This window comes from Pseudophryne corroboree, chromosome 2 (genome assembly GCF_028390025.1).
Source record: "Pseudophryne corroboree isolate aPseCor3 chromosome 2, aPseCor3.hap2, whole genome shotgun sequence".
Lineage (NCBI taxonomy): Eukaryota > Metazoa > Chordata > Amphibia > Anura > Myobatrachidae > Pseudophryne > Pseudophryne corroboree.
In genome coordinates, this window is record NC_086445.1 from 1,007,859,330 (window position 1) to 1,007,873,151 (window position 13,822).

Here is a 13,822-nt window from a genome sequence, read left to right on the forward strand (position 1 = left end):
TCCCTCTGATGATGGGGAAGATGTACTAAGACAGTGATGAGGAACCTTTCGCACTCCAGCTGTTGTTGAACACCACACATCAGCATACCCTGCTACAGTTTTAGCATGGCCAAACAGAAAAACTGTAGCAGAGCATGCTGGGATGTGTAGTTCAACAACAGCTGGAGTGCCAAAGGTTCCCCAATTCTGTACTAAGTCGTGGAGAGTGATAAAGTACCAGTCAACTCATGTCATTTTTCAATCACAGCCTGTAACATGACAGGTAGGAGCAGACTGGCTGGTATTTATCTCCATCCACCGTATCACGCTAAAAGGCTTAGAATATATCACCCCATTGGTATTACAGAATTAGATAGTGCGATTATATCAAATGACACCATGTAACTGTAATGAAGGGGGGAGGGGGGGGGGGCAGAGTCTTGTGCCATTGCACTGAACAGTGTCCCCCAAGTGATAAAGGTAACTGGGGTATTGGGGGTAGGGAGCGAAGTTCATACTGTTTCCATTTTCAGGTGCTGGAGTCCACATACCACTATCTATAGTGTTCCCCACTGGATGAAGGAGGTGACAAGTGGAAACTGAGGCAGATCTTAAAGAAATGCTAAATAAATAACCTATGAATGAATGAGATAAAAAAAAAAACCTCTGAAAACTGATTACAAGTAAATTTAATGAGTTTTGACAACTAGAGTTTAAACATACAACCTGCAGTCACCATCCAACAGTCTGAAGCTTTGTGAAATTAAAAATTTGAAATGCCTAAGACCTCTAGCACTGATGTATGCGGTATCCAAAACTGGAGGAGATGTGCCTACGTCCGAAAAGCGGGAAGATGAGGTTTCCCTGCTAATGGACCCATCTCACCCTAGACATTTCAACAGCTAGGATAATCCGCATATATTAAGGCTTAGCCTTGGTGTACAATCAGGGGCTGCATTAACATTATACATATGGAGCACAAGTTTGAAGCTTCTAAGCAGTTCTTACTAATAGCTTTCTTTAAGCCTCCAGTGCTCAGCTGCCACCCAGTAACAGTTGCGGGTCCTTGGTGTATGGTGAGTAAAGGAACAACTGGATTAGAAAGAATAAACTGCTAACAAACATCAGACGTACTAAACCGTTAAGGTACACATGAAGATAACTTAATAGTCTGGATAAAGATAAAACCAAACATAATGGGGAGTAACAAGAGGAAAGAGCACTGCTTCTGGATAATGCCACCACTTTATGCTTACAAGCAATGAGGTAATGGGCGCAAGATGAAACTGTAGCACGGCCACAGGTGAGCACGTCCTGAGAGACCACACTCTTATGATCATTTCACAGCTTGAAGCAGCAACCAGGGTGTTCTCATAGTTCACAGTAAGTTCCGAGATCTCAGCCGAATGACCTCTCAGGGTAGATAGCAGCCGGCCATCAAATGTAGACCAGATCTTCACCAAGCAGTCATCTGAGCCCTACGTGGAAGAAAAGGAAAGGGCACAAATCAGAACGGGAAAGACAGATTTGCTTTTGGGATTAATTATTCTCCTAAACTAAACAATTTGCCTACATGGGTTCTAAACATTTTACACACTACAGTGCTGTATACAAAACAGCTGTGAGCAGCCATATCCTCGCTGAACAGCTGTGGTCATTGGACTGAACACCAGCAAAGTAGAGAACAAATTCCTTCAGAGCTACATTTAACCTTAATCATTTGAAGGCTGGACGAGAACAAAGGTATCAACTACTACAATCAAAACCAAAATACATGGGGATTAAGTGTGTAAAGACGATACTAGCTGGTATTCTGTATTAACAATCTTGTGCCACATACATTCATTTACATAGGATGACACCTAACCCTTATTATGCTATAAGGAAACAGAATTTTTTTTTATATATATATATATTTTTTTTATTTTATTTTTTTATTACATACAACCAGATTAAGGCTAAAGCAACTTATACTTCCACAGCTGTTGTGGTACCAACATAACAACCAGCGTTACAGCTTGATAAGCCTGTGCTATTGCCCCATCTCAGCTCCCTTTACACTATTCTAGATTACTTACAGTAATGATTCTTTGACCTGTGCGGTCAAACGCAACACAGTAAACGGAAGAGAGATGCCCGAGAATCCTCTTTTGCATCTTGATCTTCTGGTACATCGATACAGGAAACGCAGAGGTGAAGCGCATACTGCCAGTTCGTTCTCGTCCGTGAAGTACGTTCACTGAAAATGCACATAACAGCCAATGACAAAAAGCACCAGACAAAATATATGGATCTAAGAAACACACTGTTCTACACGGACTTAAGTTATCCCATACCAACGTTTGGTGGCTCCACCCTCTTTAAAGGCATTTCCGGGGGTCTCCCACGCTGCAGTGCAACAAATGCCTTCTGGCTCCACTGAGCATTTTTGTAACCTGAATAAACGTAAAAAGCATCAACTGCAATTAATAATGTTTAATAATTGAATTAGGCTTTACTTAAAATTATCTTAAGAGCACTATAATCATCTTTAAAATATCAAATGTTTTCATAGGTTCCCTCAGTTAGGAATGATTCATGGGGACGGATCCACGGCATTATAATACATTACTGTTCCACCGATAACCCTTTCACACTTAGCCGAGAACACAAGTTAAGTTAGGGCAAGCTGACGTGACCTGGGTCCTTGCTCGGTGTGTAAGGGTCGACGACCCTGACCATTCACGGGTCCAAACCACGTCAGCTGCAGTGTGAAAGGCAGACCTGGGGGTCATACATCACCAGTGGGCTTCTGCCTAAAAGGCTGCTAATTGGCAGGCTCAGGAGCGCTAGAGATGAAGTAATCACCAAGCATACTGTGTGAATGGTGATGACGAGGGATCATCCCGCGGTGTGAAAGGGTAAAGTATATCTGAAGCCCCAGCGCCGACAGTGTTCAGTGCCCCTTTCAGTGTGAAAGGGGTATAAGGGTATATAAGTACCTTTTTTAGTGCATGATGTAGATCGTGTATCAATTCCAAGCAAACAGTGAGGTTTGGTGACATTAGCTGGAACATTGCCTTTAGGCATTGCTATTAATTGTTGGCATAGCTTCACCAAATGCTCAGGATCCATACGATTGTTAGCCGTCAGCTAAAAAAAAAAAAAAATTTTAAAAAGGAGCTAATGTTATAAATACATATATAAAGCAACTGTAGCTTTCCATTACTTGTTCATCTCCTCTACCTAATGCTGTAGTGCTTAATTCATGTCTGCACACAAATGCGATTTTCTAGGCTACATAACTGCTATTGTTAGCAAGCGAATCTGTCACCCTGAAATTAAACGACATCCACCGGACCCATCCCACACTCATTCACAACTGCATAAGCAGTCGCGACCAATACACAAAAACAGGGAACATAGGCGCTAAGAGTTAGTCTATGGCTATGCAAACTGGGCACAGCAGTAGCGGCACAGGAGCCATGCTTTTGTACGTACGAGATAGCAGTCGCTGGCAGATACACGCCCTCGAAAAGGACCATGACATGTCCGCATTTTCCCAACAACTTCACCGAAAATTCCCTGTTATCACCTCCAAACAGTAAATTTTCCATTAAATTGCAAGCAGGATCACAGCGGAACCTTCACACATACGCAGTCTACCGATAATCGCTCAGTTGCGTGATACTCAACCATTGCATACAACATGAATTAGGCCTATAGTGCAGAATAATCTATCCGCCCCTCGGCATTAGCCAAGGGCACATATCAAGGGGCTTTCTAGCGCTCACCCCCCTGCCGGCATTCAGACGGCCGGGATTCCGGTGTCTGTATCTCTTAAATCAGTCAAAAATATAACAGTCTGGAGTAAACGTAGAATGAAAGAAAAAAAAAGAAAAAAAATCAATGTATATAAAAATGAGCACTAAGAATCAAAACTTAGCCAGGAGGTATTTATCAGACTTACCTACCAGAAATACAATTACATCCACAAAACACTAACTAGAATTAACTTACCCCCAAAGTTCCAGTGTTATACCTCTTTTCCAATGAAGTCCTGGGTCTGATCAGGGGTATGGAACAGTATAGGTTCCCAAACTCGTCCTCAAGGCACCCTAACTGTTCACGTTTTAAGTAAATCCATGCTTGGCCACAGGTGACTTAATTAATATCTATCTGCGCTGAGCCATGGATATTTTTAAAACATGGACCGTTAGGGTGCCTTGAGGACTGTGTTTGGGAACCTATACTGTTCCATATCCCTGATCAGATCCGGGACTTCTACACCTATGAGTTTTTGCACTCTACAATGGAACATTGACAGCAAACCTTCAGAATACATTCACAACTGGATAACTGTTGGTCTCGCCTGCAAGGGTTGTAATCATACTTGCCTACCTGACCCTCTCCATGAGGGAGAAAATGCTCTGTTCCTGGACTTTCCTGGTAATGTATGATTGCCATCACCTGTGGTGAGCTAGTTAATTGATAAGAAAGGTGTTTCACCACAGGTGATGGCAATCATGCATTACCAGGAAAGTCCAGGAACAGAGCATTTTCTCCCTCATGGAGAGGGTCAGGTAGGCAAGTATGGTTGTAATCTCACCTATACCCCATTGATCACAGAATAAACACTGCATTTAGAGCAGAGAGGATGGGAAAAATAATTTCCATTTATCCTTTACTTGTGTCACAAAAACCTCTACATTCTTCATTGATAGGTCTCAAATATCCCTTTACAAACCTTTCATCGTTGCTTTACCTTTAACATGAAAATATGAAAATTCACAAAAAAAAACCCAAGTATACGCCTTCAATTCTTTTTTTTTTTTTATATCTAGGACTACTTCTTTACCTTACATGATACAAAATCTATACACACACAACTTATATTACATGTATACACACATACATAGGACACTCAGCATGTTCACTTTACTAGCCCAAACAGAAATAAATTCAGACTCAGAGCACGAGTAATGTTGCCCATATTAAAATTCTGACCAGCCAACTATACTCCGTGGCTGCTACTCATTCTCAACATCCCATGCCCAGCTGGCCATCAAGAATCATGGAGCAGATGTATTAACCTGGAGAAGTGATAAAGAAGTGATAAGCTCAAGGTGATAACGCACCAGCCAATCAGTACAATTTTTTAAAAATTACAGTTAAGAGCTGATTGGCTGGAGCCTTATCACCTTGCACTTATCACTACTTTATCACTTCTCCAGGCTTAATACATCTGCCCCCATGTCTTCATTCCACACAACAGCCCCACTGAATTTCCGCTACCTGTATCCCAACATACAACTCTTATTCAAAGTCTTTTCTAATTAGAATGAAGCATACTCGTCTTTACATTCACTCTCCATATCTACCACCTTTGGTTTCCACCTCTGGTCTGAACTCTCAGTTGAACTCCAATGGATTAGCGGAGCGGTTTGACCTCTGCCTAGGACTCAGCCCTACATAAATCACCTAATATGTCATCATTACTTCCACGCCACTTTACATTCTCTTTCTTATACAGTATATACTATCCTATACCAGGGCTGGCCAAACCAGTCCTCAAGATCTACAAACAGTTCACATTTTCCAGACCACCTAGCTAGTGCACAGGTGTAGTCATTACGAATTAAGATGTGCTGCATTCATTCCTAACTGACAATTCTACAGATCTCCAGGAGGCCTGGAAAACATGTACTGTTGGTAGATCTCGAGGACTGGTTCGGCCAGCCCTGCCCTATACTATCCAGTGTTCCACAATTGGATGTTAGAGAACTACATGATAAAGGATCTAGACAATAGAGCCACAAACAAAACCAAGTAAAACATAGAAAGACGAGCGGGTTCATGTTGGTTTCCGCTTATAGAGCGGGTGCTTCGGAGGACTGCAAAGCACAGTTTCTTCCTGCACTACGATTCCATTTAGAACAGAGATATTTTAGTACATCTTACATCTAAGCGAGGCACCTGCAACTCATCAAGGTTATCCATAACTATTGCACATTCAATTTCAAACATTGATACATTATATTCCTAAATACTGGACTTCTGAAGGACACACACTAGTGACGTTACTATTCCTTGGGTGCGGAGGAGTTTTCAGACTCCCAACAGGTAAACGTATAAGGACGTTAAAATACATGCACAAAATCCTAACTACTTTAAACACAACAGGAGAATCTGGGTGTTTTGTTACTACAGGTTGAGTATCCCACATTCAAATATTCCGAAATACAGATTCCGAAATACGGAATATTTTGAGTGCGTGAGATATTGAAACACTTGTTTTCTGATGGCTCAATGTACACAAACTTTGTTTAATGCACAAAGTTATTAAAAATATTGGCTAAAATTACCTTCAGGCTGTGTGTATAAGGTGTATATGAAACAAATGCATTTTGTGCTTAAACTTAGGTCCCATCTCCATGATGTCTCATTATGGTATGCAATTAATCCAAAATATGGAAAAATCAGATATCCAAAATACTTCTGGTCCCAAGCATTTTGGATAAGGGAGACTCAACCTGTATAACCTTTGGGTTAACAATAAAAAAAACTATTTATATGGTGCCAGAAAGGGTCCACAGTGCAGATGCAGATAAAGATGGGGTATCCTTTTAACCATGCAATTTTCCGGAAGAAAATAAAAGGGCCAATATCACAACTTTAGTCTGATGGTCATTATCGGGCTATCCAGTCATATCCCTCCCCCCCAGAAAACACAAGGGGTCCAGGATAAGTTCCTGGACCCATAAGTTATCGCGGCTCTGAGGGCTGGTTTTCGGAGATTAAACTTTGCGTGCCTGAGGCAAATGAAGCATAATCCCCAATAAGTGCAGAGTATTGGGGCTAACTGGATAGCCCCCAGCTAATCCACTGCACATTGAAAATCACGGCGGCTAATTGGATAGCGCCCTTTAAGAATACATAGTGCATAAAATCACAACACAAACAGAGCAGAATATAGCAAGCTACAAACCAAAATTAACATTTTAGACAATTATTATTTATGCAAACACCACAAAAGTAGCTCTGGCTGAATCTGCCCCCTAGTTGTTCTATACAGCAGACCGGTTCGGGACTATGAGAAGTTAGCAAGAGTGGAGAGAACGGCATAAGTAAGGAAAGAGTACATGAAGGAAGAGGTTCCTGCTCATAAGAGTGAGCTATCAAATGAGGTAGGGGCAATCAGACATGGGAGGCACAAAGCAATGACTCGGTGTGCAAGGACCAAAAAGGGCGGGTTAGGATGAGAGCTGGTAGGCTTGAAGAAATATGCCGGAGAGCCTGTTTGAAGCGAATCTAATAGGTAGCAGGGGGTCCAATGGTTGGGAGAAGCACGGACTAAGGGACTAATTCAGATCTGATCGCAGCAGCAAATTTGTTAGCAGTTGGGCAAAACCATGTGCACTGCAGGGGGGGGGGGGGGGGGGGGGGGACAGATGTAACATGTGCAGAGAGAGTTAGATTTGGGTGGGGTGTGTTCAAACTGAAATCTAAATTGCAGTGTAAAAATAAAGCAGCCAGTATTTACCTTGCACAGAAACAACATAACCCACCCAAACCTAACCCTCTCTGCACGTGTTATATCTGGTCCCCCTGCAGTGCACATGGTTTTGCCCAACTGCTAACAAAGTTGCTGCTACGATCAACTCTGAACTACCCCCTAAATCCTGGCGGTTAGAGTGGGAAGTGATATGGTGAGCTCTTATAGAGAGATGGAAGAGCCTGAGCACAGGGTGAAGGCGCATACATACATCTGCAGACAGGAAGTTCTCCTCCCTAGCATTTCCATTCTCACGGGATACAATGAAACACACAAAAGCACCACAATATAATAAATAAGCACTGTACAATAAACTGTTATAAAGCCATCAGTACATATTTATATACATACCATTTCTTGGTATGTTCTGGCATGTTCATTCCCTTCCCAATCAAATCTGCTTGGAAGTTTCTATTAGTTGAAAAGCAAAAGAATGAAAGTTTACATGATTTCTTCCAAACCATCTTCACTATTAAATTCATTTAAAAAAAAAAAAAAAACAGGATTTTGGTACTTACTGGTAAATCCATTTCTCCGATTCCACAGGGGACACTAGAAGGTCTTTACCGTGAGGTACAGGTGGTGGCTACGTGGAGCCGGCACTTTAAATTCTTTAGAATTGTGACCGACTCCCCCCCCCCCCCCCTACAGACTAGTTTGAAAACGGAGCCCGAGAGGAGACGGCTCGAAACACTCGACAGAGGAGGAGGTGAAATTTTTTTTCTTTTTTTTAACCTTTTCATACTTAACGATCTACTTGGACTACAATTGGGAACTAACCTGTGCCGAGCAGAGAGCGGCATCTAGACCGAAGCATGTCGAGCGAAGCGAGCCATGCGAGGTGACACAGTGCACTTATTGGGGTTCCCGGTCACTCTACGAAGTAAACGACACAAAAAACCCAAAAACCACATGTCGACCTAGACCATGTCAACCAAAAGACCCTGTCGACCCAGTTACTATCTACCTTCCATACCACACCAGGAGATGAAATAGAAAACCAAAAGAAACAACAACAGTAATTGTCACCAGTCAACCTAACAGGTAATTAACCATACATAAAAAATGGAAAACTCCATATCCTGACAAAAGGGGAGGGGAATAAAAAAAATAAAAAGACGGCCAGCGCTGGGAAGGCGTCCAGTGTTCCCTTTAAAATCGGAGAAATGGATTTACTGGTAAGTACCAAAATCCTGTTTCCTCCTTCATCCACTAGGGGACACTGGAAGGTCTTTACAGTGGGGACGTCCCAGAGCTCCCATTCCGGGCGGGGAAAGCGCTGAGAGTCCTGTAGTACTGTTCGGCCAAACGGAGCAGCCAAAGCTGCAAAGGTACCAAATTTGTAGAATTTGACAAATTTATGTAATCCCGACCAAATTGCTGCTCTACACAACTGTGTCAAAGAAACTCCCCTAGCAGACGCCCAAGAAGACCCCACCGACCACGTGGAATAGGCTGAAACCGAACTCGGTGAAGGAATAGAGGCTGCGAGGTAACCCTGTCTAATGGTAAACTTAATCCGAGGCTGGTCAACCCGGCTTGGCAGTATCAAGGAGAACAAAAAGAGCCAACCGCAAACCTCAGGTACTGCTGATGCGACATTGCAATGGGAATATGCAGGTAAGCATCCTGTATGTCCAGGGAGACCATATAATTCCCAGGTTCCAAGGCCAGAACAATGGAGCGTAGAGTTTCCATAAGAAACTTGGAGACCTTCACAAAATTGTTGAAGGACTTGGAGGTTGAGGATGGGCCGAGAGGACCCATTCGGTTTCGGGACTAGGAACAGCGGTGAATAGTACCCCTTGCCTCTCTGTGCCGGAGGCACCTGTACTACCACTCCTGTGTCCAGGAGAGACTGTACCACCGAATGAAAAGTTTTTGCCTTCACCTGAACCGAAGGGACATCTGTCAGGCAAAATCGATGAGTGGGACGATTCTTGAAGGATACGGCGTAACCTCGAGTGACGACTTCCCGTACCCAGGCATTGGAAGTGGTCTTAAACCATTCCTGGGTAAACTCTAGAAGCCAGCCCCCCACCCTGGGATCCCCCAGAGGGAAGCCCGCCCAGTCATGCAACAGGCTTGTCAGTTTTGGAAGCAGGCTGACGGGCAGCCCAGACCCGTTTAAGTTTGGGTTTATTGGGTTTGGAAGTGTGAGCCTGTTTCGGGTACGCCTGACCCTTCACTTTCCCTGAAGGACGAAAGGAGCGAAATGGAGTACTTTTAGCCTTCGGCACCGAAGGAGCAGTACTAGGAAGACATGCTGTTTTAGCAGAGGCTAAGTCAGCCACTACCTTGTTAAGGTCTTCTCCGAAAATAATGTCTCCCTTAAAAGGGAGTACCTCCAGGGTTTTCTTAAAGACCAGGACCGTAACCAGAGAATCCGGTGAGCCAAAATGGACGTAGTAGAAGCCTTGGCCGCCAGAATACCGGCATCAGAAGCCGCCTCCTTAATGTAATGAGAAGCTGTAACAATATACGAAAGACATTGTCTAGCATGATCAGAAGCGTTGGAAGGCAGCTCAGCTTCCAACTCCTGAGTCCACGCTTCAATAGCCTCTGAAGCCCAAGTCGCTGCAATGGTGGGCCGATACGCAGCACCTGCTAAGGTGTAAATCGCCTTTAAACAACCCTCCACACGCTTATCAGTCGGTTCTTTCAGAGACGTGACGGTAGTAATAGGCAGAGCTGAGGTTACCATCAGCCGAGCCACTTCCGAATCCACTGGCGGGGGTGTCTCACAATTTTTACTCAGCTCCGCCGTGCGGGGATAGTGAGCCAGCATCTTCTTGTAAGGCGTGAATTTCTTTCCTGGATTTCCCCAGGATTCCTGACGTAAGTCAACTAAATGGTCAGAGTGAGGTAAAACTTGTTTAACCACTTTCTGACGTTTAAATTACAGAGGCCAATCCCGGGCCATTTTTGCAATCCCGGGAATCGGGATTGAAAAATGCTCAATCCCGGGATTCAAGGGGTCGTACTGTGTGTGTGTGAGAATGTATGTATGTATGTATGTATGTATGTATGTATGTATGTATGTATGTATGTATGTATGTATGTATGTATGTGTGTTACATATTACATATATTATATTATATTACATACAGCCTGGCACTCTGCTTCAGGGAATAAAGTGATGGAAGCAATGGGATAAATGAATGCTGCAGCACTCTGAGTCGTTTAAACATCACAGGTGTCCTGAAAAAATCATGATGTGATTTTTCCAATACACCTTTGATGTTTAAAAGACTCAGAGTGCTGCAGCATTAATTCTATATATAGATATAGATATATATATATATACACACACACTGCTCAAAAAAATAAAGGGAACACTAAAATAACACATCCTAGATCTGAATGAATGAAATATTCTTATTAAATACTTTGTTCTTTACATAGTTGAATGTGCTGACAACAAAATCACACAAAAATGATCACTGGAAATCAAATGTATTAACCCATGGAGGTCTGGATTTGGAGTCACCCTCAAAAGTAAAGTGTAAAAACACACTACAGGCTGATCCAACTTTGATGTAATGTCCTTAAAACAAGTCAAAATGAGGCTCAGTAGTGTGTGTGGCCTCCACGTGCCTGTATGACCTCCCTACAACCCACACAAGTGGCTCAGGTAGTGCAGCTCATCCAGGATGGCACATCAATGCGAGCTGTGGCAAGAAGGTTTGCTGTGTCTATCAGCGTAGTGTCCAGAGCATGGAGGCGCTACCAGGAGACAGGCCAGTACATCAGAGGACGTGGAGGAGGCCGTAGGAGGGCAACAACCCAGCAGCAGGACCGCTACCTCCGCTTTTGTGCAAGGAGGAACAGGAGGAGCACTGCCAGAACCCTGCAAAATTACCTCCAGCAAGCCACAAATGTGCATGTCTACTCAAACGATCAGAAACAGACTCCATGAGGGTGGTATGAGGGCCCGACGCCCACAGGTGGGGGTTGTGCTTACAGCCCAACACCGTGCAGGACGTTTGGCATTTGCCAGAGAACACCAAGATTGGCAAATTCGCCACTGGAGCCCTGTGCTCTTCACAGATGAAAGCAGGTTCTCACTGAGCACATGTGACAGATGTGACAGAGTCTGGAGACGCCAAGGAGAACGTTCTGCTGCCTGCAACATCCGCCAGCATGACCGGTTTGGCAGTGGGTCAGTAATGGTGTGGGGTGGCATTTCTTTGGGGGGCCGCACAGCCCTCCATGTGCTCGCCAGAGGTAGCCTGTCTGCCATTAGGTACCGAGATGAGATCCTCAGACCCCTTGTGAGACCATATGCTGGTGCGGTTGGCCCTGGGTTCCTCCTAATGCAAGACAGTGCTAGACCTCATGTGGCTGGAATGTGTCAGCAGTTCCTGCAAGACGAAGGCATTGATGCTATAGACTGGCCCGCCCGTTCCCCAGACCTGAATCCAATTGAGCACATATGGGACATCATGTCTCGCTCCATCCACCATCCAGGAGTTGGCGGATGCTTTAGTCCAGTACTGGGAGGAGATCCCTCAGTAGACCATCCGCCACCTCATCAGGAGCATGCCCAGGCGTTGTAGGGAGGTCATACAGGCACGAGGAGGCCACAGACACTACGGAGCCTCATTTTGACTTGTTTTAAGGACATTACATCAAAGTTGGATCAGCCTGTAGTGTGTTTTTACACTTTAATTTTGAGGGTGACTCCAAATCCAGACCTCCATGGGTTAATAAATTTGATTTCCATTGATAATTTTTGTGTGATTTTGTTGTCAGCACATTCAACTATGTAAAGAACAAAGTATTTAAAAATAATATTTCATTCATTCAGATCTAGGATGTGTTATTTTAGTGTTCCCTTTATTTTTTTGAGGGAGGGAGGGAGGGATGGATGGATGGATGGATGGATGGATGGATAATACTCACTATGGAGTAGAGGGGTCACTGAGGTCCAGAGGCAGGCAGCAGCGCGAGTATCACTCACAGTCCACCTGCTTTAGAGACCTCTTTACTTTAAAATTATGGCGGGCAGGAGGGCTGGCAGGCAGGCGCATTGGAGGGCGGATGTGGCGGAAGGAGCGGCCATGGCTGGTAAGGGGCTGTGCAGCGTGACATCGCTGACGTCACGCCGCACACAGCAGGGCAGCCGGGGCCGGGCAGCGTCTGAGCCTGAGCCGAGCGCTAGTGCTCAGCGCGCGCTGCCCGGTCAAGAATCAATAGTGCGCATGCGCACGTGAATCCCAGAATTGAAGGCTCCAATCACGGGATTCAAATCCTGGCATTTTTTGGTCCCAAATCCAGAGATCCCGCCGATCCCGGGATTGGCCACCCTAGTTTAAATCTGTCCGGTTTCTTAGAGGCAGTATCAGGCTCTGGGTCATCTGTAATTTGAAGAATTAACCTGATGGATTCCCCATCAGAATTATCAGTAACAGTGTCTGTGGGGTCAGTATAAACGCCATTCTCATCAGACGAGGTGTCTGGGACATTGGTGGATTGTGAGGAAGTAATAGCCCGCTTAGAGGACCCCTTGGTCTTAGGCGGGCGAGGGTGATATTTCTGTTTAGTCAGTGACTGGTTCAATTGCTGTAACGGAGTGGACAGTTGATCTGCCCATGGCGGATTAACCGCAGGGACCATAAGCGGTTGCACCGGTACAGGAGGTCCCATAGGGGGCGTAAGTCTAGTTACTAGCGTATTCAATAACGTGGAGAAAGTAGCCCAAGGTGGGTCTTTATGCACCCCCGTTGCAACGGTCCCACTGGGGGGGTAGGGAACCCCCAGAACCTGAACCCTCTGCTCTAATCTGTCTGCAGCTTCACGACCACGCAATGTGGGATCAGCCCCAGCTACGTCGCCTCTTGTAGCAGACATGTCTGAAAGCTCAATTCAAGGCAACCCAGTACAATATCAACAGCACAACACCTGACAGGAACTCCCTGTGTAGTACAAACAGAGTTCCAGAGGTATAGCGTGACTAAGAATCACAGGGAAAAAAAAAAAGATTTTAAAACTACCGGTAAATCTTTTTCTCCTAGTCCGTAGAGGATGCTGGGGACTCTGTAAGGACCATGGGGTATAGACGGGCTCCGCAGGAGACATGGGCACTCAGACTTTAGATGGGTCTGAACTGGCTCCTCCCTCTATGCCCCTCCTCCAGACCTCAGTTATAGAACTGTGCCCAAAGTAGACGGACAGTACGAGGAAAAGATTTTTGTTAATCTAAGGGCGAGATACACACCAGCCCACACCATACACACCATACAACATGGTATATACTAAACCAGTTAACAGCATGAACAAAACAGCATCAGCCAGAGACTGATCTCA

At 44.6% G+C, this 13,822-nt stretch overlaps 1 protein-coding gene across 2 annotated transcripts in view; it reads right to left on the reverse strand.

The window, feature by feature from the left end:
• The window catches only part of BRWD1 (bromodomain and WD repeat domain containing 1), a 403,503-nt gene that overhangs the window by 281,877 nt on the left and 107,804 nt on the right, over window positions 1–13,822 (reverse strand). For both annotated transcript variants that reach the window (XM_063956583.1, XM_063956584.1), the window contains exons 4-8: window positions 7,865–7,924; window positions 2,961–3,111; window positions 2,316–2,414; window positions 2,058–2,218; window positions 1,236–1,457 (exon numbers count right to left, since the gene is read on the reverse strand). In XM_063956583.1, the coding sequence (XP_063812653.1) occupies window positions 1,236–1,457; window positions 2,058–2,218; window positions 2,316–2,414; window positions 2,961–3,111; window positions 7,865–7,924 (693 nt within the window). The remainder of the gene's footprint in view (window positions 1–1,235; window positions 1,458–2,057; window positions 2,219–2,315; window positions 2,415–2,960; window positions 3,112–7,864; window positions 7,925–13,822) is intronic.